Source organism: Stegostoma tigrinum, chromosome 26 (genome assembly GCF_030684315.1).
Source record: "Stegostoma tigrinum isolate sSteTig4 chromosome 26, sSteTig4.hap1, whole genome shotgun sequence".
NCBI classification, from domain to species: Eukaryota; Metazoa; Chordata; class Chondrichthyes; order Orectolobiformes; family Stegostomatidae; genus Stegostoma; species Stegostoma tigrinum.
The window spans coordinates 44,326,297-44,347,566 of NC_081379.1; the positions used below are offsets into that span (position 1 = coordinate 44,326,297).

The window sequence follows — 21,270 nt, forward strand, 5'->3', positions numbered from 1 at the left end:
AATTTGTGTACTAACTTGTTTATGTAAACGTATCACATATGGTGAAGCTAAATAACTCCCACAGGTGGGCCAGAAAATGCCTTTTGCAGAGGATTAGGGTTAAAATCTGAACAAATAATTTGCTTGTTAAAGCGTGAATTTGTCTCAATCTGATCTAAACTAATGTACGAAAAAGGTGAACTTTATGGTCTAAACATTGCAAACTAATTACCACTTGTAAATTCCTTGGCTAGAATGGGTCAGAATTGGCCAAAATCAGGCCCAAAATGGCAAGAAACCAGAGATTCTGAGGAAAGGTCACCAGATCCGAAACGTTAACTGTTTTGTCCTCCACAGACAATGCCAGACCTGCTGAGCTTTTCTAGCAGAGATAATGGGAACTGCAGATGCTGGAGAATTCCAAGATAATAAAATGTGAGGCTGGATGAACACAGCAGGCCAAGCAGCATCTCAGGAGCACAAAAGCTGTGCTCCTGAGATGCTGCTTGGCCTGTGTTCATCCAGCCTCACATTTTATTATCTTGAGCTTTTCTAGCAGGTTTGTTTTTGTTTCCGATTTACAGCATCTGCTGTTCTTTTGGTATTTTTTGAAAGAAACCAGAGAGGTTTTCATTATACATTTTCTTTAGTCGGGGCACATTAAGCTCTGTTATTACTTAAAAATCAAATTTTGTAAAAAAACAAACTAAAATGTATATACCATTTTAGTGCCATGCAATCAGAATAACAAATAATGAGATAGAAGCCACTTAATCATTTATGATGGCTGAATTAGGCATTCCCTTGCAGCTGAAATAGATATTCCCTTGCTTTGAGGTTATGCTCAATCTCTCGACAGCCCACCTCAGCATCTACCAAACCTCTTCAGAAGCTTGTACGGTTCAATCACCACACCTCAATATTCTAAAATCCCAAAAATACAAGTCCATTCTATGCAGTCTTTCCTCATTAGCATAAATATCCGTTACCAGGAATTAGTATGGTGAGTTTTTATTTCACCCACCTCCAAGGCAAGTTTTATTTTTGTTCTTCATCTCTGGTGAAACTTGTGTGCAGTACTTTAGGTATGGCTCCAAAGACCTGTGCAACTGTGCCAGTATTTGCTTATTTTTGTACTCTAACCACTGCAATAAAGGTTAACATGCAAGTAAAATGATACCCAAATCCTCTGAACATTTAGTGACTTTGGACCATTTAAAAAGATTCTTCTTTTCTACACTTCCTCTCAAACTGAAAACTCCCAAGCTTCCCCTTGTTATACTGTTGCTGCCATTCACTTGTCTAAACCCATTTCCATGCCTCTTCCTCAAAGCTTACTTTATGTTTTGTATTACAAGCAAACACCCAAGTTCAGGTTTTGTACAGGTTGCAGATGTAGTGTATCAAAAAATGAGGCCTAGGCACTCAAATTCTTGCAGAACACTAATAGCAGCCTAACTCCTAAATGCTAACCAATCCTCAATGTTATTACCCATGACCTCTTACGTAAGAACTGTTCATGGCCAACACCTTTTGAACCAACTAGAGAATATCAGCACCTTTAAACAAACGCAACATACAAACATGTTTCACAAGACTGTGAAACAATTTGTGTGCTGGTGGGATGAGAAGGAGAAGAATGGGCTTTTTTAGTTTTCAATGGAATTCATTTTTATTTTATTTAATAGCTTTCTCCCCACTCCCAAGTTATAAATTTTCCCTTTTGAAACCTCTTCTCATTGCCCATCCACTACCCACCTGCCCTCCACTTTTAGTTCAAATTTCTACTTATAAACGTTAGTTACTTGGTGAATACTGATGCAAAATATTCATTAAAGGACCATAACCACTTCCTCTGGCTCCACACACAAGCTCCCCTTGTCCTTGAGTGGACATACCCTTTCCATAGCTACCCGCTTGCTCATAATATGTATAAAATGTCTTGGTACTCTCCTTAAACCTACTTGTCAAGGACATTGATCATAACAGCATAAAATTCAGAACTGTGATGACTACTGCAGGGTAGTTGTGGATAAGGAAGAGACTGGTACTTGGGTAAGGTGCTAAATTGAGGGAAGGTTAATTACAAATGTGTTAGGCAGGAACTGAAGTTAGACTGAAGGTGGCTACTGGAGGATAAACCCACATCTGACACATGGAGTCTTTTACAGGCCAGTTCATCAGAAGTCAGGGCTATCATGTTTCTGCGAGGATGACAGATAAAGATGGCAAGATTCAAGAACACCGGATGATGAAAGATATTGAAAGTTTAGTCAAAAAGAAAAGGTTTAGGAAACTGGAATCAGACAAGGCACTTCAGAAATATAAAAAGGAAGCAGGAACAACTTAACAAGGAACCAAGAGGGCTAAAGGGGCCATAAAATATCCTCAGTAACTAGGATTAAGGAGAATCTCAAGGCATTGTACATGTATTAGGATCAAGGTGGTAGCTAGGGAAAGGGCAAGTCCACTGATCTGATAAAAATATGTAAAACTATGGGAGCACAGATACGGTGGACAGTCAGCCCTTTCCCCCAGGGTAGAAATATTAAATACTAGGGGCATAGATTTACAGTGAGTGCGAACAAGTTTAAGGGAGATGTGCAAAACTAATTTTTAAAATTCAATGTGGCAAAAGGTGCTTGGAGAACACTCCCAGAGGAGATGGTAGAAGCAGATACAATAGCAATATTTAAGGGGCATTTGGACAGACAGATTAATGGAGAGATATAGACCATTTACGGTCAGATAGGATTAGTATAGAAAGGCATTACGGTCAGTGTAGATAACAAAGTGTGGAGCTGGATGAACACAGGAGGCCAAGCAGCATCTCAGGAGCACAAAAGCTGATGTTTCAGGCCTAGACCCTTCAGAGTGGCTCTCAGCTTTTGTGCTCCTGAGATGCTGCTTGGCCTCCTGTGTTCATCCAGCTCCACACTTATCTTGGATTCTCAAGCATCTGCAGTTCCCATTATCACGGTCAGTGTGGACATGTTTTACTGAAGGGCAGGTTCCTGTGATGCACTGTTCCATGTTCTATAATTCATCAGGACACAGGTCCCAAGCCTGGTTTAGGCGTAGTCTGTTACAAAAGGAACAATTCCATCCTTTCCCAACACTGACGTTTGTGTTCTATGCAACAAGACTTCCCACATCCTACAAAACTCCAAGCCACATGTTTAAGGTTGATTTACATGATCCTAGCCCAGTTTGGGTGGGGGTCCGACAGAAATACAACCACCACCTTTTAGGTTGTTTATTTAATCAGATCAAGTACCTCAAATTCCCTCAGCAGAAACTCTTCACTCGCTCAATGCATGCTGTCGGTCCCTTGGAATCTTGTACTACTGAGGTAGTATCCCTAACTGAGTCAAAAGGCCTCAAGCAGGTTCAAGTCCCACCTTTATGTTATAACATCTGAAAAGTTGAAAAAAAAAATCTACCTGCATCCCGAACTGGACTATCCCTTGCCATTGACATTTCCTTCCACCCACATGCAGCACCAAACTCCTTAAACTGCCATTTCTACAAGGGTCAGTTTGCTCATCTAGGTGTAGACATGGCCTTGATCCACATAGGCAAGAAATTTGTACCTACTGGATAACGACAACAGTGTGGCTCCTCTTGCACTGAACCTGAAGACCCTTACCACTCTGAAATTGAACGCTGATACAAATCTGTACTACTACTAGTTGGATCGAAGGGTCTGTTTCCATGCTGTATGACTCTATGACTATGACTACTTGCTAACCTAAAGGGCTGGACTGCTTCTTGAATCAAGCATCCAAATAAGCCACTGATGGCGAACAATGTCTGCACCTTGAACAAAAAACTCATCTCTAAGCTCAAGTTCCCTCAAGGCATGCTCTTCAGGATCTCAATACCCTCCACAAAATCTCTCACTCTTAAGTCACACTTGCAGGGATACAACTCCTTTGTCCTTCATTTAGTCTGTGTACAATCAAATGAGCCTACAGATTTAAGTTTTGTTTAAGTACTTGATCTAATTAAATACTTGAAACAAACCATTCCAAATATTAGAAACAAAGAATTTCCTTTCCCTTCTGTGCTGATTTCCCACTTGCACCATATTTCACCTATTAGATCAAGAGGTTGCCTACAAAGTGTATGAACCTAATGTTCGTCATGAGTCCCATTTTCAATTTTAATCTATTTTTAAAGATTTGATATGCCCCATCTTTGGTTGCCCTCCCTTTCTAATTATAGGACTATTTCTAGTCTGTATTTGAGCTGTTGTTTCTGACGTAATTCATTACTCTTTACCTGGTTATCTTTGATATCGATTTATGTGGGCCAGATCCCTTTTGAACTCAATAAAATTAATCTTCCTCCAGTCGAGTGTTTTCTCATTTGTTTTCCCCTCTTTGTTTTCCATAACTCTAAACTTTATGGTATGGTCACTGTTTTCCAAATGTTCCCCTAATTGTGACATGCACTTCGTTCCCCAGAACTAGATTTCCTTCTGCTTGTTTCTTCTTCACTGGTTTAGATACATACACAAATTACACTTCCCTCTTCCTTTTAGACTGTTACTAATGCAGTCTATAGGGGAATAACTGAAGTCTTCATCACTAGTTCTTTCCAGAAATGTAAAAGTGCCCACAAACTTCCTTCGCCTTCCTCTCAACTCGGAGGCTTACCAAACACACCCAGTAGCGCCACAGGTTCTGTTGTTCCTTGATTTTAGCTAAATACATTGCGGTCTTTGAACCTGCAAGTGCATCAGCTCTTTCTAGTGCATAACAATATCATTGATCAATACAACCTGCTCCTTTTCTTCCTTCCTCATCTTTACCGAATACATTGTTGACAGGAACATTCTATCCCCTTGAGAGCCAGCATTCCATTGCTGCTACCATATTTAAATTCCACGAGGCTACTCATGCCCATGCAGTTCTTACCCTTATTTTCAATACATGCAGCCAAATGCGACACCTGTCTCATTTCTCCATTTGTGGATTACGATATTCTATACTTTCTCCCAGTCCTCTACAACTTTTATCACTCTAATAGTGCAAATGCTGTCAGCCCTCATTCTGTAAAATTAATTTAACCACCTCCGCTCCGACTGAATTGCATTTGTTAATCTCCCCGGCCTCAGCACCAATGTAAAATCCATTTTTATTGCAATCCATCAGAAACTCTCCCATCCCAAAGTAACAGACTAGTTGACTTGGACATTACCACCGCTCCTTCGGTGTCACTTGGTCAAATCCTGGAACCATCCATAACAGCATTGAGTGTGTATCTTTATAACAAAGACTGCCAGGATCATCGCCTTCCAAAGAGCAAAATACCCAGCCTCAAGTGACTTCCGTGTCCTGGTGAATGAATTGAAAAGAATCTTTTTGCTGCAAGTATCTGAAGCATTTTCTACATCATTTCTCCAATCACAGGCAAAGTAGAGTGCTTGCAAAGTCTGAGAAGATAAATGCTTGTAACTGCAGCACCTTCAAAACAGCCACTGTTAGCGCAATCATCATTCTACCTTATTTGTCAACCTCAGTGCAAAAACAAAAAGGAAATGCAAGTCACTAACCTTCAGGTCACAGGTGGTATTGAGCAGTAGGTTGGATGGTTTGAGATCCCGATGAAGGACATTGGCAGAGTGGATGTACTTTAACCCTCGCAGGATTTGATACAGGAAGTAACAGATGTGATCATTGCTAAGATGCTGAGTCTTCAGCAATTTATACAGGTCTGTTTCCATCAGGTCCTGTACAATGTATCTGAGAACAAAAGTCAAGGAAACCACAAACATTCCAACATAGCCTATGCAATCTGTTGAAAAAAAAAATGGTTTCAACTGCAAAATTCATGATTTAACTGTAAACCATTTGCCATGACACAATTGAACTTTGTAATGTGACTGTAAAATTTATGTCAAATGGAAAAACTCTTCAATTATTTCAACTGACCTGGTTTTTTTTTTAAAAAAATTACATTCCAGATCTATGGTGTTGAAACCACAGAATGAAACTCATGTCACAAAACTGTACAGCATGGAAACAGACCCTTTAGTCCAACTTGTCCATGCCAACCGGATATTCTATATAAATCTAGCCCCATTTTCCACCATTTCGCCCATATCCCTCTAAACCATTCCTGTTCATATACCCATCCAGATGCCTCTTAAATGTTGTAATTGTACCTGCCTCCACCACTTCCTCTGGCAACTCATTCCATACACATCACCCTCGGCGTGAAGTAGTTACCTCTTAAGTCCCTTTTAAATCTCTCTTCTCTCACCTTAAACCAATGCCCTCTACTTTGGGACTCCCACACCCCAGGGAAAAGACCTTGTCGTCTATTTACCTTATACATGCCCCTCATGACTTTATAAACCTCTATAGATGAGAGTTTGCTCGCTGAGCTAGAAGGTTCGTTTTCAGATGTTTTGTCACCATTCTAGGTAACATCACCCGTGAGCCTCCGGTGAAGCGCTGTTATATCCCGCTTTCTATTTATCTGTATCAAGGAAACCTAAACAGATAAATAGAAAGCGGGACATAACACCAGCGCTTCACCGGAGGCTCACAGGTGACGTCACCTAGAATGGTGACAAAACATCTGAAAACGAACCTTCCAGCTCAGCGAGCAAACTCACATCCAGAACCTCAACCTGAGTTACAAATCTTCTCAAAACTCGCTAAACCTCTATAGGAGGTCATTCCTCAGTCTCTGATGCTCCAAAGAAAATAACCCAGCCTATTCAACCTCTCCCTATACCTCCCCATAACTTCAACCCAGGCAATATCCTTGTGAGCCTTGTCTGCACCCAATCAAGTTTAACACCCTTCCAACAGCAAGGAGGCCAGATGTGAACAGTATTCCAAAAGTGGCCGAACCAATATCCTGTACAGCTGCAACATGACGATCCAACATCTATATTCAATGCACTGACCAATAAAATAGAATCATTCCACACCCCTTCAATATCTTGCCTACCTGGGACGCCACTTTCAAGGAACTGTGAACCTGCACTCCAAGGTCTCTGTTCAGCAACACTCCCTAGGACCTCACCAGTAAGTGTATTAATCCTGCCCTGATTTGTCTTTCCAAAAATGCAACACCTCACATTTATCTAAGTTAAACTCCATCTGTTACTCCTCAGCCTACTGGCCCATCTGATCAAGGTCCCTAGGTAGTGGACAGCAAAAGTTGTCTCAAATTTTGGCGTCATCTGCAAACTTACTATCCATACCTCTTAAGTCCACATCAAAATAATTTATACAAATGAGAAAAAGCAGTGGACGCCGCACCAATGTGGCACACTACTGTTTACATGTCTCCACCAGCAGCATGTCTTCGACCTTAGAGCCAGTTCGGTATCCACATGACTGACTGTCCGTGTATTCCATGTGATCTAATCTTGCCAACCAGTTTACCACAAAGAACCTTGTCGAATGTTTTACTGGAAGTCCACTGCTCTGCCCTCAATCCTCTTCGCTACTTTTTCAAAAAACTCATTCAGGTTTGTAAGACACGATTTCCCCACACACAAAGCCAAAGCTATGTTGACTATCCCAAGTTAGTCCTTGCTGTTTCAAACTGTAAATCCTGATTCACCTTTTATCCCCTTTCTTTAAAATAAGAAACTACTTACCCCCAATTTAAAAATATTCAAAGACTCTTATTGCTCCACTACGTTTTCACGAAGTGTGGAAAAGACAAAAAGAAATTCTACCCACATGGGCCCAAGCGATGCCTGCCTCTTTGTAGGTTACGAGGAACAGTCCATCTTCAGCACTTACACTGGCCCTACACCCCACCTCTTCCTTGATGACTGTATTGGTACTGCCTTGTGCTCCCAAGAGGAGCTCGAACAGTTCATCCACTTCAACACCTTCCACCCCAATCTCAAATTCACCTGGACCATCTCCAACACATCACTCACCTTCCTGGACCTCTGTCTCCATCTCAGGCAACCACCTAGAAACCGATGTCCATTTCAAGCCCACTGACTCCCACAGCTACCTAGAATACAAATCCTCCAACCTTCCTGCGAAAATGCCATCCTCTATTCCCAATTCCTTCGCCTCTGCCACATCTGCTCCCAGGATGAGGCATTCCACTGCCGTACATCCCAGATGTCCTCTTTCTTCAAATACCACAACATCCCACCCCCCCACAGTGGTCGAGAACACCCTCGACCGAGTCTCCCGCATTTCCCGCAACTCATCCCTCACACTCCACCCCCACAATAGCCGCCAAAAGAGAATTGCCCTAGTCTTCACATACCACCCCAACCAACCTCCAGATACAACGCATCATCCTCCGACACTTCCGCCATCCACAATCCAACCCCAAAGACATTTTTCCTTCCCCACCCTTGTCTGCCTTCTGGAGAGACAACTCTTTCTGCAACTCCCTTGTCCGCTCCACACTCCCCTTCAACCCCACCACACCCAGCACTTTCCCCTGCAACCGCAGGAAGTGCTATACCTGCCCCCACACCACCTCCCTCACCCCCGTCCCAGGCCCCAAGATGACTTTTCACATCAAGCAGATGTTCACCTGCACATCCACCAATGTGGTATACTGTATCCACTGTACCCAACGTGGCTTCCTCTACACTGGGGAAACCAAGCAGAGACTTGGGGACGGCTTTGCAGAACACCTACACTGTTCGCAATAAACTGCACCTCCCAGTCGCGAACCATTTTAACTCCCCCCCCGCCCCTCCTCCCATTCCTTCGACAATGTGTCCATTCTGGGCCTCCTGCAGTGCCATAATGATGCCACCCGAAGGTTGTACAAACAGCAACTCATTCAGCTTAGGAACCCTGCAGCCCAACGGTATCAATGTGGATTTCACAAGCTTCAAAATCTCTCGTCCCCCAACTGCATCCCAAAACCAGCCCAGCTCGTCCCCAACTCCCTAACCTGTCCTTCCTCCCACCTAGCCCCTCCTCCCACCTCAAGCTGCACCTCCATTTCCTACCTACTAACCTCATCCCGCCCCCTTGACCTGTCCGTCCTCCCCGGACTGACCTAGCCCCTCCCTCCTCACCTATACTTTCCTCTCCAACTATCTTTTCTATCCATCTTTGGTCCACCTCCCCCTCTCTCCCTATTTATTTCAGAACCATCTCCCCATCCCCCTTTTCTGATGAAGGGACTAGGCCCGAAACATCAGCTTTTGTGCTCCTAAGATGCTGCTTGGCCTGCTGTGTTCATCCAGCTCCACACTTTGTTACCTAAGAAATTCTATTCCTGTCTCTCAACTGTGAGCAATTACTTTTCAGCAGGTCACGTCTCATTCTAACTCTCCTTAAGAAATATGCTTTCCACACCAACCCTGTCAAGATCCCCCAGGATCTTAGACAAATCACCACTTAATTTTAACTCTAGCAGATACAATTTAACTTGACCCAACTTTTCCTCATAAGACAACTTGGCCATTTCTGGTATTAGTCTAGTAATCCTCTTGAAATTGCTTCTAATGCATTTACATCCTTCCTTATGTCAGGAACTTGTACTTTAGTTTTTCATGCCAGATGTGGTGTCACCAATGGCCTAACTGAAACATTACCTCTCCATTTCTGTATTGAAGTCCTCCCATAATAAAACATTTTATTAGCTTTCCTAATTACTATCTGGAGTTGCCAACCTTTCTCAACCAGTATGGTGTGGAACGAAAAACCCTTCCACATCTCAGAGCTCTACTATTTACAAAGTAGGTTTCATTATTCCTTCCAAAATGGGCAACTGCACATTTTCCCTCATTACACTCCATTTGCCAGATCTTTGCCCACTCACTTAACCTTTTGCAGTCTCTGCCTAAGTTATTTTTCTGCTTCTTTGTCAAATTTAGCAATGATACTTCTGGTTCGTTTAACTAAATTTACAAACATTACAAAAAGTTGAGGCCCCTGTGTTAATCTCTAGAATCTTGTTACAGCTTGCCAACCAGAAAATGACCCATTTGTGCTAGAGCTCAAACTCAAACCAAACCAGCCCATTTCCAAACTTTCCAAAATTTTACAGCCTATACTTGGTGTACATTTTCCACAATAAACTTTGGTACAGCACTCTACACAAAGTCTTCTGGAAATGAAATCAAATCAAAGTGCAATACATCTACTTTTCCTCCCTTTGCCCACACATTGCTTCAAAAGGATTCCAATAAACTGGTTATACAAAATTTTCCTTGCACAAAAAGAGGTGTTGATTCTGCACAATTAGCTTCTGACTTTTCCCTTTGAAAATTAAGTCAACTGGCTTGTAGTTTCCCAACTTCTTGGATTAAAATAATTTATGGATTGACTGGTTTTAAGTTTAATGGAATCTTCCCAACTTAACTTTGGAAAATCATGAACAAAACTGCTTAACTTTACACTTCATTTAATATCATAGATCAAGTGCATCATGACCCAGGGGCTTGTCAATCTACAGTTCGAAAGATTTGCTCAATATTGCTTCCATTACAATTTAGATTTTTAGTTCCTTTCTCCATTCCATTTTATGATTTACAGCCTTTTCTGGGATGTAACTTCAGACACCTACAGCAAAGAACTATGCAAAATACCTGTTCAATTAGCCTTTATTTTCCAGTATTAATTTCCCAAACACACTTAGATCAACATTCACTTTTTAAAAATCTACAGGATCTCTTGCTGCTTGTATATTTCTACTTAGCTTTCTTAATGCTCAATTTTTTAGTTTTTCATCATTCTTTGCCCTTCAGTATTCAATCCAATCTTCTGAGCTGCCACTTGTCATTACATAATTATGATCTTAAAGTTTGATAGTATCTTTTAACTTTGTCAATCACAGATGGGTCCTTGGCTTGGATTTTTTTGTCAGAAATGATCTATCCTCTTTATTCTGAAATATCTCCTTAGATGTCAACTGCATCTCTGTTGACTTATCCCTTGACTTAATTAGCCAGTTCACTCTTCAGCTCTACTTTCATGCCTTTGTAATTGTCCTTATTTAAGTATAAAATTTGAAACCTCCCCTCAAATAGAACCTGAATTTTAACCATATGATCCCTGCTACCTTCAGTACGAGGCTTGCAATTAGTTCTCATTGGGCAAAACCAGATCTCATGTAGCCCTTTCTCAATGATATGTCAGAAGCTAATTGTGAAGAATCAACTTTTTTTGGGCAAGAGAAATTATGCATAACCAGTTTATTGGAATTCTTTGAAGTAGCATGTGGGTAAAGGAAGGAAAAGTAGATGTATTTTATTTTGATTTCCAAAAGACATGTCAAAGTGCTGTACCAAAGGCTATTGTGGAAAATAAGCTGAAAGGGCAGGCTGTAAAATTTCAGGATGTTTGGAAGATGGGCTGGTTCTGGTTTGAGTTTGAGCACAAATTTTCTGAATTCGGAATTCAGAATGTGCTGTTTTAGGAAACTACTGCAAAAAAAATTTCACAAACTCATGTATTCACACATTCAAGGGAAGGAAAATCTAACATTATGTCTCAACAATTGTGGTCTGGGATTAGATTTGACACATGTACACGCTCAAATTTTCATCCATTTGACCTAACAAGAGGCCTTGATGGCAACATCAGAACACTTTGCACAATTCTTACAAATCCCACACCTTTGCAGACTTTCAGAAAGGTTGAAAATGACTGTCCCATTGTATAAGTTTATGCATCTGCTTTGGGGCCTAACACCAAGAATGGGCTGGATACAGCTCATTTCCTTTCACGCAAGGCCCTTACAATCAGCATATTGAAGCTTACGTTGGATTAAAACAAAGTTGCTGGAAAGACTCCGGAGGTCTGGCATCATGAGAAGGAGAAAACACAGTTAACGTTTTGGGTCCAGACCTGTGTTGAGGAAGGGTCACCAGACCCGAAACATTAACTGTTTTCTCCTTCACAGATGCTGCCAGACCTGCTGGGCTTTTCCAGCAACTTTGTTTTTGTTCTTGACTTACAGCAACCACAGTTCTTTTGGTTTTTACACTGAATTAACCCAGGTTGGATTCAAACTCATGCTCAAGCGGCAAAAGGGCAGTATGCTAGCACTTAACATCAGAAAGACATTTATAGTTTTATAAACGTTGTTTAATCAGGATACACATCTTTCATCTGGTCAATGGTGGGGGCTCGGATGATGTCATTGATGCCAATGATATTCTCATGTTTGAAGCGCAGCAGGATTTTAATCTCACGCAGGGTTCGCTGGCAGTATGTCTGGTGTTCAAAAGGGCTGATCTTTTTGATGGCCACACGAACTTTATTCACATTGTCATGAGCTGAGCTGTAAAAACAGAATTTTTTACTGTATAGAACACAAGTTCACTGAAATGCTAACATCCAAGAAGGACTGACAACACTAATATCTGCACAAATTCACAGGATTAGAAAAGACAAAAATATCTATTTTCTCTTTTAAACTGAAAATATGAAGGATCACAATGGTTAAATCTTTAAATAACAAAAATCACGACAAAGAATATAGCAGTTGAGTGACAGATTAATTACTCATTAGCACGTGCCCCAATATGAAGCTTTGTGCAAGATATACTGCACTTAACTGCACCTTCAAGTCAGTTTAACACTAGAAGATCACTCAAAGATGGGGAGGGTTAGAGAGTAATGGGGCAAAAAAAAAGCAAGTGAACAGAGCTAACATTTACTGAGTGTGTGGAGAATGACTGCTGCGACAAAAGCAACTTCATGTAATGAAAACAAATTTCCTTTTCATAAAGCCAGTTTTTAACATTTCCTCTTGCAACGATAGTGAGAAATTTCAGCATTTTTCCAATGACAAATTTTAGGCTAACTTGACCTGTAGAGTTCCTCTTTCTTGAATAGGTGTGTTAAATTTAAAGTTTTCCAAAGTGCTGGGATCTTTCCAGAATCTAAAGAATTTTGGATGATTACAGCCTTACAGTAAGCGACGGTCCTGTGGTATTGTGACAGCATCCCTACTTCTGGGCCAGGAGGCCCAGATCAAAGTCCTAGCTTCCCCAAACAAGCGTCATAACCATCATAAAATGTCCAGACAGATGGTCTGAAAATATCTGCAGCATCTAGGATCTACTTCAAAAGCTGAGAATGCAGGCCATTAGGTCCAAGAAGATTGAGAGTTTTTCTTCCCAAAGGTTTTAGTCAGGATTTTTTTTAAAAAAGCGTTCCTCTCTCCTTTCTACCTAATTTTACACTATTTATGGAATGCTTTTTGTCTTTTACGTTGACAGATAAAATGCTGTTCAATGGTCATTTCCTCATTTATTGTGCATTCTGAGTCAGAATTTAAGGACCAATGTTTACTTTAGCTGCTGTTTATGTACTTGCAGAAGCTCTTACTGTTTGCTTTTATACTACCTGCTCATTTACCTTGGTCTAATTTCACCCATTTTCACTAGTTTTGAATATTTTCCCATCCTGTGGCCTATGACTAACTTCTGCAGCACAGTATCACTTATTTCATTATAACAGCAACCTCATCTTCCTAAGTTAACTGTAGGATGGTGCTACTTTCACAAAACAAAGTCTTTCCTTCTCAATAGAATATTTTAGAGAGTTAGACAAGTGTCACTGCTTTTCTACTGCCTTGCCTTTTAAACCATTTTTCCCAGCCTGCTTCAGCACACTGTTGTTTTAATCTTTGCAATTAGGAACAGAGGTACAGGAGTAGGCCAGTCAGCCTTTCAACCCTGCACCATTATTCAATAAGATCATGGCCAAACAAATACTTCAATGCCTTTTACCCAATCACAATAACCCTACACACGACTGATAATTAGAAATCTTTCAAAATCCATCTTAAAAATTACTCAAAGGCTGAACATCCACAGCCCCCGCTTTAACTGTCAGAGTTTAAGCTGCATTTTTAATATGAAAATGGCTTTTTCAAAAGTTTTAATATCTACTGTACATCAACTAGTTCGTGCTAAACATACCATAATTTAAACATCACCTTTAAATCAATTTCACCCAGAGTGTGGTGGGCTTGCGGAATTCATTGCCTTGGAGTGCAGTGGAGGCCAGGACGTTAGATGCCTTCAAGGCAGAGATCGACAAATTCTTGATCTCAAGGAATCAAGGGCTACGGGGAGAGTGCAGGGAAGTGGAGTTGAAATGCCCAGCCATGATTTAAATGGCGGAGTGGACTTGATAAGCCGAATGGCCTTACTTCCACTCCTATGTCTTATGGTCTTATGGTCAATTTTAAACCGGAAAATAAACCGCATCTCAAACGAGAATGATTTCTGAGCAGCTAATTATCTGCTGTAAATGCCTGAAATGCATAGTCATTCCTCTATTTACTCAGTAGCTCCCGATAACCCCTACGAATGATGAAATTCACAACTAATGGAGCTCATTTAAAAACAAGTTAAAAATCACAGGGTTGCAACTTTTGCCAGCAAAATGTTTTTTTTAAGATCAGTCAGCTCTGCTATAACACGTTTCATCAACACATTCACTGTAACATGATTGACAAACTGCAGAATGCTGTTTCAGAAACAGAACTTGGTTATAGCGCGATTCCGTCGGTGCGCACAGTACATGTCAATGGCACATGACTGTCTCACTCTGCATACAACATTCGTGCTGAGGCTCCGTGCCGGCATCACGTGATATTTCACACGCTTTGTGAAGTGCTTCGAGAGGTGTACAGTACAACCACCTCATCCATTGCGCCATCTTAACATTAAGCCAAAGTGTTAAATTTACTTTTATTTCATTAGATAGGAGTTAAACATTTATTCAAATTGTGCTACCCTTTATTATGTTTGGGTGATTTCTGAGCATGTTATTTTTTTGGTAGCCTACCCCAACCCCACTTCTCCCACAGGCTGTTATTTCCATAGCGCAATGTTGCACAGGAACACAACGATCGCGTTTTATAGCAGAACTGTCTGTACCTATGTTTTGATGCAGATAGGTGAATTGACAATTCATGGTTTAGCAGATAAAGATTTACTGTATTTACAATAACTGTACCTCTGCATGTACATTATATGTATTCCTTGAGATCATATCTTCTTGCAATGCCCTGAATAACCAAGCAATCCACTGATATTCCCCAGAAGACTCACTTCTCAGCAGAGGGTCGATTCTCGGCACACGCCATCGAACTTTAAGGAACGTCGTTTTAATTCATTTGCACTTTCAAGCAAGAGGAATCTAGGTGTGCCTTGTGGGCTAAGTGCCACTACACACAACAAGTGACAATTGGGCTTCAGCTTTAAGCTCATGGGATTAAAGTGGCACATGCCACTAATATTTGTGGAAGAAATTAACTTCGGTAATTGCCCAAATTCATTGATTCCAAATACCACAGAAACAAGAGGCAGGTGGATGAGTAAACTCATTTTGTGGGGAAGTCAGACAGTTTAGAATGCCACCAGATGAGCCAATAACATTAATTTCTGCGCATTCTGTGAAGGTTCACAAAAACAAATTTCAACATCTGAATGAATTATAATATTCTAGGTGGTAACCCAGTCATGATGGAAGGAGAAAAGTGCATGCATCCACCCTGGGGCATTATACCTTTCAGTTTAGGTTTTAACTGTTCTACGGTTGTTAAAATGCATCAGTTAAAGCAAGCACAGTGGAGGAGTTTCCTGTACGTTCTCAACTGAATTGAAATAAATCTATAGTACAATTGTAGATCGTAGCCAGAAACTGAACTCAATCTGGACGGAGTATTTTGCATGGTGTAAAAATCAGGATACAGTACTCGGTATTCCAATCCTCCAATTGCAGTGACAGCAGCAAAACCAATCCAAAGCAATGAATCAGAATCAAAAGTAATACTAATACCGTAACAACTGCATTATTATGACCAAAGTGAAAGTGGACATGTATCAAGAGATTAAATATGCCTAGGTACTCAGCTGCCTTCCCATCATTCAATAGGCTGAGCGACCTCTGGGAACAGTAGTAAGATCACTCAAGAGTTCAAAGCTCTTGCCAGCCAGGCAAGAATGCATGGTTCAAGGGATCAAAAGAAATGGTGGCCTTGATTTTTCAGTCAGCAGTGAAGAAAAGCAGCTGGTGTTCATTACTCTTATAATTACTAACAGATACTTTGTGGGTTTGAGTGGCATTTTACAGATTCAAGAGATCATTTCCAGTAAGGTGCCCTTTACAACAGATCCATGACATGACACCAGATGCGTCACTTCAACCAGACTGAACAATCTAGCAGTCTAACCAAGTGGTATAAAAGTAGAACACTCAATCCATTGTATAATCATCCACTGAGGGGCAAAGACAGACTTAATTGGGAGAGATCAGGCAAAAGAAAAAGCTTTAAAATATCTTCAACAATTAAATTCTGCATAAGACTCCATACTCTATAATCAAACACTGTGCCAGTAAAATCATTTGGCAATAGTGAATGTTGACAGAATTGAAAAAAATCTATTTACATCAGTTCGGCCATATCTGCAGTAGTGTGTCTAGTTCTGGTCACATCATAATGGGAAAGATGTGGAAGTGTTAGAAAAAAATGCAGAGGAGATTTATCAGGATGTTGCCTGGAATGGAGGCAAGGTCTTATGAGGAAAGGTTGAGCGTGCTAGGGCTTTTCCCTTAGAACAACGTATGAGAGATGACTTGATAGAGGTGTACAAAATGATCAGAGGTATAGATAGTGTACATCCAGAGACTTTTTCCTAGGGTTGGAGGTAGCTTTTACGAGGGGGCACAGTTTTAAAGTGAAAGGAAGTAGATATCAGGGAGACAGAGGTAGCTTCTTTACTCAGTGGTCAGGGTGTGAAATGCATTGCCGCAGAGGATAGTGGAATCAGCCTCATTCAGGGCATTTAAGCAGCTATTAGATAGGCATGTGGATGATAGTATGAGGTAGCAGTGCTGGTTAGATAGACCTTCAGCTTAGGGTAAAAGTTCGGCACAACATCGTGGGCCGAAGGGCCTGTACTGTGCTATACTGTTCTATGTTCTAAACATGGCGGCATTAATTTTTTTGCCACAGAGTGGGTAGATATTCTACCTTTCTACTCTTACATGCATTTCAAAGCAGAGGCTCAGTAAGGTAATGACTCAAAGCTCATTCAAATAGTAGGGCAAACTGGAAAACTTCACTTTTGTTAAATTTGCATGTTCAGAATCAGTAAATTGCTGCCCATCTGCACCCTAATAATGTAGTGCGTTGATAGCATCAGTTGCTCATACTGCAAAACAGCCAATGTTTTGGTGTCCAACACAAATCACTGAAAATACTCAAGACAAACAGCAGCTGGGAAAAAACCCTTTGCTGAATTCACCAATTCTGAAAAACCTCGAAGTATTAAATTTCATGCTCGTCCAGTTACAACCACATCTACATTTCAACTTCAAATTCTTAATTTTGGGATTAATTTTTGTAGGAAATGTAGCTATTTAATAACATCAGAGTGATAATTAATTTGAAGTAAATATGGCTTTTCAGATAAAAACAGTTTGTATGCTAATTGCTCCAAGATAGTGGAAGAGTGTTCTTAGCAGTATGTTTCATATGAAGCCAATCATATGAAGATCATTCTTTCTACTGCGGATAAGTACAATTTAGAACAGGCTATTTGCTTACAGGTACTGTCTGCTCCCATATTTTCATAAAGTTGATGTTGATTTGCAAGTGAACCCACTTTCAATGTTAGATCTCCATTTTTAAATTTTCAGGCTTTACAAACCAACTGTGGAAACTGGAAACAGGCACTCCAAAGCACAATAAATTCAACAGCAGATTACAAGCACAAAGGCAACATCAACCTTGTCATCTTCAATCTAACAACAGATCTTTGGAGCCTCAAATAATGTACAAGATGATAATTACTTGCATGAAATCCAGACTCAGGTGCACAGATTGCCAAAGGCTGATTATTTATAGACTAGAGGCGCGTCATGGTCAGTGGATTTCTACTACCCTGGGACAGTTGCTTCACTCTGTATTCTAAGTGCAAACATCCCTCACATAAGTAAAGTGAAGCAGTCACATTAAAGTTACATGAGTAGTAGGAAAGAAGACAATTTCCAAGAATATAGAAGTTAGTCTCACTTGTTCTTGAAGTTAAACATCACAATCCATTAAAGTTAGTCACATTAGGGGAAGCATTGAATGACTCCCACTAAATAATTAACAATTTCTTTCACTGTGATCCAAAAAAATTGTTTTACCCTAATGAATATCACAAATGCAATGTGATGCATTGCATTTTGCCATGGACAATGTTGTTAATGCATGGATTACACTGCCATTCAGTAGACCATACACCTACCTGGTAATGGCAGGCCTCAACAGCACATTGGTCTTAGTGAGTATGAAAAATTAACTGTACAAGTTAATATCTAGAGGAAAACACAACCTATTCCAAGTTTGTGATCTACGCAGAAACAAGACCAATCAAGTCTGCAACGGTCATAAACAATCACTGAACTGTTCTAATCCCATTTTCTAGCACATGGCCCATTGCCTTGCCTTTGCAAATGTACATCTAAAATTCTTAAATGTTCAGTGCCTTTACCAATTAGACAGCGAGTTCCAGAATCCCATCATCCACTTGATGAAAAATATTCTTCACACCACCTCTTAACCTCTTTCCCGTTCCTTAAATCTATGCCCTGTTCCCCATCACTGATCACTCCAAGGGAAATGTTCCCTCATCGACCTTATGCCCCTTAATTTTATATTTCTCAGTAATGTCCTCCCACAGCTGCCCATGCTCTCAGGAAAATAACCCCAGTCTATCCAATCTCTCCTCAAAACTCTCCAGTCCAGGTAACATCCTGGTAAATCTGCACTTGAGGGGGTACAGGAAAAAAAAAATCACATTATTCCTATAATGCAGATTCCAGAACTGCACATAATACTCTAGCTGTAGATTAGCCAATGCTTTTAGCAGCACCAGCATCACTTCTCTGTTGTTAAAGTCTGTGCCTTGGCTAATAAAGGCAAGTGTCTCGTGCTATTTTTGACCACTTTGTCTACTGCCCCGCCAGCTGAGGTGGATGTGATCATGGTCCATCCAATTCTTGGTGTTTCCCAGGATCCTACCATCATGCATGTCCTTGCCTTGTTTATCCTGCCCAAGCACATTATCCCTCATTATGGTGAAATTCATTTGCCACTGATCAATCCATCTGACAAGACAGTCTAGATCCCTCCTGTAATCCAAGGCTATCATCCTCACCAGTTACCACCCAGCCAATTTTCATATGATCCACAAACTTACTGATCAATGCTCCTATAAGCTCTTTAGATTTTGATATATGCCACAAAGGGACTCAACACCGATCCCTGTGGAAATCCACTGGACACAGGCTTCCAGTCACAAAAACATCCTTCGACCATCATCCTCTGCTTCCTGCCACACAATTCTGGATCACATTTGCCAAATTTGCTTCACTATCAGTCTCCCACACAGGACCTTATCAGAAGTTTTGAAGAAGTCAAGTTACGCTTTAATTCATAACGTACTTGTAAAATAACTTAGAATTTTCCTTTATTTTACCTGCCACTATTCTTTCATGTTAAGTTTTTGCTCTCCTACTTTACAAGTTTCCAGAAGACCACACGATTTAGGGACAGAATTAAGCCAATCGGCCCATCAGTCTGCTCTGTCAATCACAGCTGTTATATTTCTCAATCCCATTTTCCTGTCTTGTCCCCATAACTCTTCATCCCCTTTCTAATCAAGGACGTGTCTTAAATATACAGAATGACTTGACCTCCAAAACCTTGTGACAATGAGAGTTTAACATACTAACCAGCATCTGGCTGAAGAAATTCCCTTTGCACATTCTGTATTCTTGGAGGGCTGAAAGAACTTTGAGCCCTTGTGATCTGCCATGAGCCTCCTTGTTTTTATTCAATCTTGTACAAGAGTCGATATCCAGGGTTCACTGGGCATGGTGGCCCACTTGTGTCATTACTGGAACCTGTCAGCCTTGTACTCTCCCTAGTTCCTTCCCACTGCTCTGATGTAGATCAGACTGACAAGAAAGCACCATTTGCCAGATCAGAATGTGGCTACTATGTCAGTCTACTGCATAAACTCGAACTTGAGCAGTGTTGTGGGGCTATCAATACCAATTAGACTGCAGTTCAACTTAGCAGTTCACCAACACCACTTGCTGAGTCCGCATTTAAGATGACCAAATCCAACAAAATGGGTACAAATTCACACTAAGCAGCAAACTTGAGCTTGTATTTTCATTAAGTGTACTCTCAAATTGCACTTATGTTGGAAGCCAGAAGGGAGGGCTCCTCTAAAGTGGTACTTTTCAATTGTTATTTGCTGCACTGGTCAGGACAGTGTAAAAATTAAACAAACCACTTAATTCTTAAGCTGTGCATAACTCTAAACAGGCATTAATTACATAATCACTCTGGACAGATACCACAAGTTCTTTAATTCAAGTTACCACAAACAGAAGCAAAAACAGAACTTGCTGGAAAATCTCCTGTAGGCCTAGCAGCATCTGTGAAGGAAAACAGAGCTAATGCTTTGGGTGTGCTGACCCTTTGTCAGGACACAGAGGCTGGTTTCACCTAGGGGAAAATCGATGTAAGCAGTGCACATAAATCTAGTTGAAGCATTCAAAATTAACAAGCTTCTCCAAAGAGTTAGTGGGTAAGAGTACCACAGAGTGTGGTACTCAGCTTGACATACTTGATTGGTCAAGGTTAAAATTTACAGCTTCTGTTGGACTACTTAATCTCAGACTCAGCAGCAAGTGTGGAAGGGTTTTAAAAGAGAACTCTTTCCAATGATTGCAATTACATTGTCATCAGAGATGATCAAGGTCAGTTTTACTTAGCAAAATCCGTTTCGGCTCAAGTGCAGAACTGAAAGATGCGAAAGTATTGCTACTGTCCTTAGAATTGAACTGCTAGTTTCAATGCAGACAGTAAAGCCCTAGCAAAGATATTCCTATTTCAATTTTGCACAACGTTGAACTTAAAAGTTCTCATGAACACAAATAGCTGAACAGTTTGGGTATTTTCTGGATCTGAATTCACATGGGATTGAAAAATAAATGACCGTTTCAACTCTTTAATCCACATCCTCAAAAACATTTCAATTTGTCTGTCAATGTGTTCTTTCCACAGATCACTCAAGCAGCCACAAAACAGAAACCAACACGTGCCAGGCCAGCGTTGCTGGGATTTTCCAAGTCTCAGAATTGCTTCATCTATTCAGACCTATGTGGCTTCATCGAGATGAAAAACAGATGCCAATGAGCCTTATACCAAGATATTATACAATATTACATTCATTTCATTAATCAGACAAAAAAAGGGTAGTGATTCATTACTGGAATATTCACTTAAAATTCTGAT

At 40.6% G+C, this 21,270-nt stretch overlaps 1 protein-coding gene across 1 annotated transcript in view; it reads right to left on the reverse strand.

Annotated features, from left to right (window-relative positions):
* mapk1 (mitogen-activated protein kinase 1) overlaps positions 1-21,270 on the reverse strand; it is a 103,234-nt gene that overhangs the window by 28,083 nt on the left and 53,881 nt on the right. Inside the window, exons 2-3 of the mRNA XM_048556295.2 lie at positions 12,046-12,228; positions 5,540-5,729 (exon numbers count right to left, since the gene is read on the reverse strand). Coding sequence (XP_048412252.1) covers positions 5,540-5,729; positions 12,046-12,228 — 373 coding nt within the window. The remainder of the gene's footprint in view (positions 1-5,539; positions 5,730-12,045; positions 12,229-21,270) is intronic.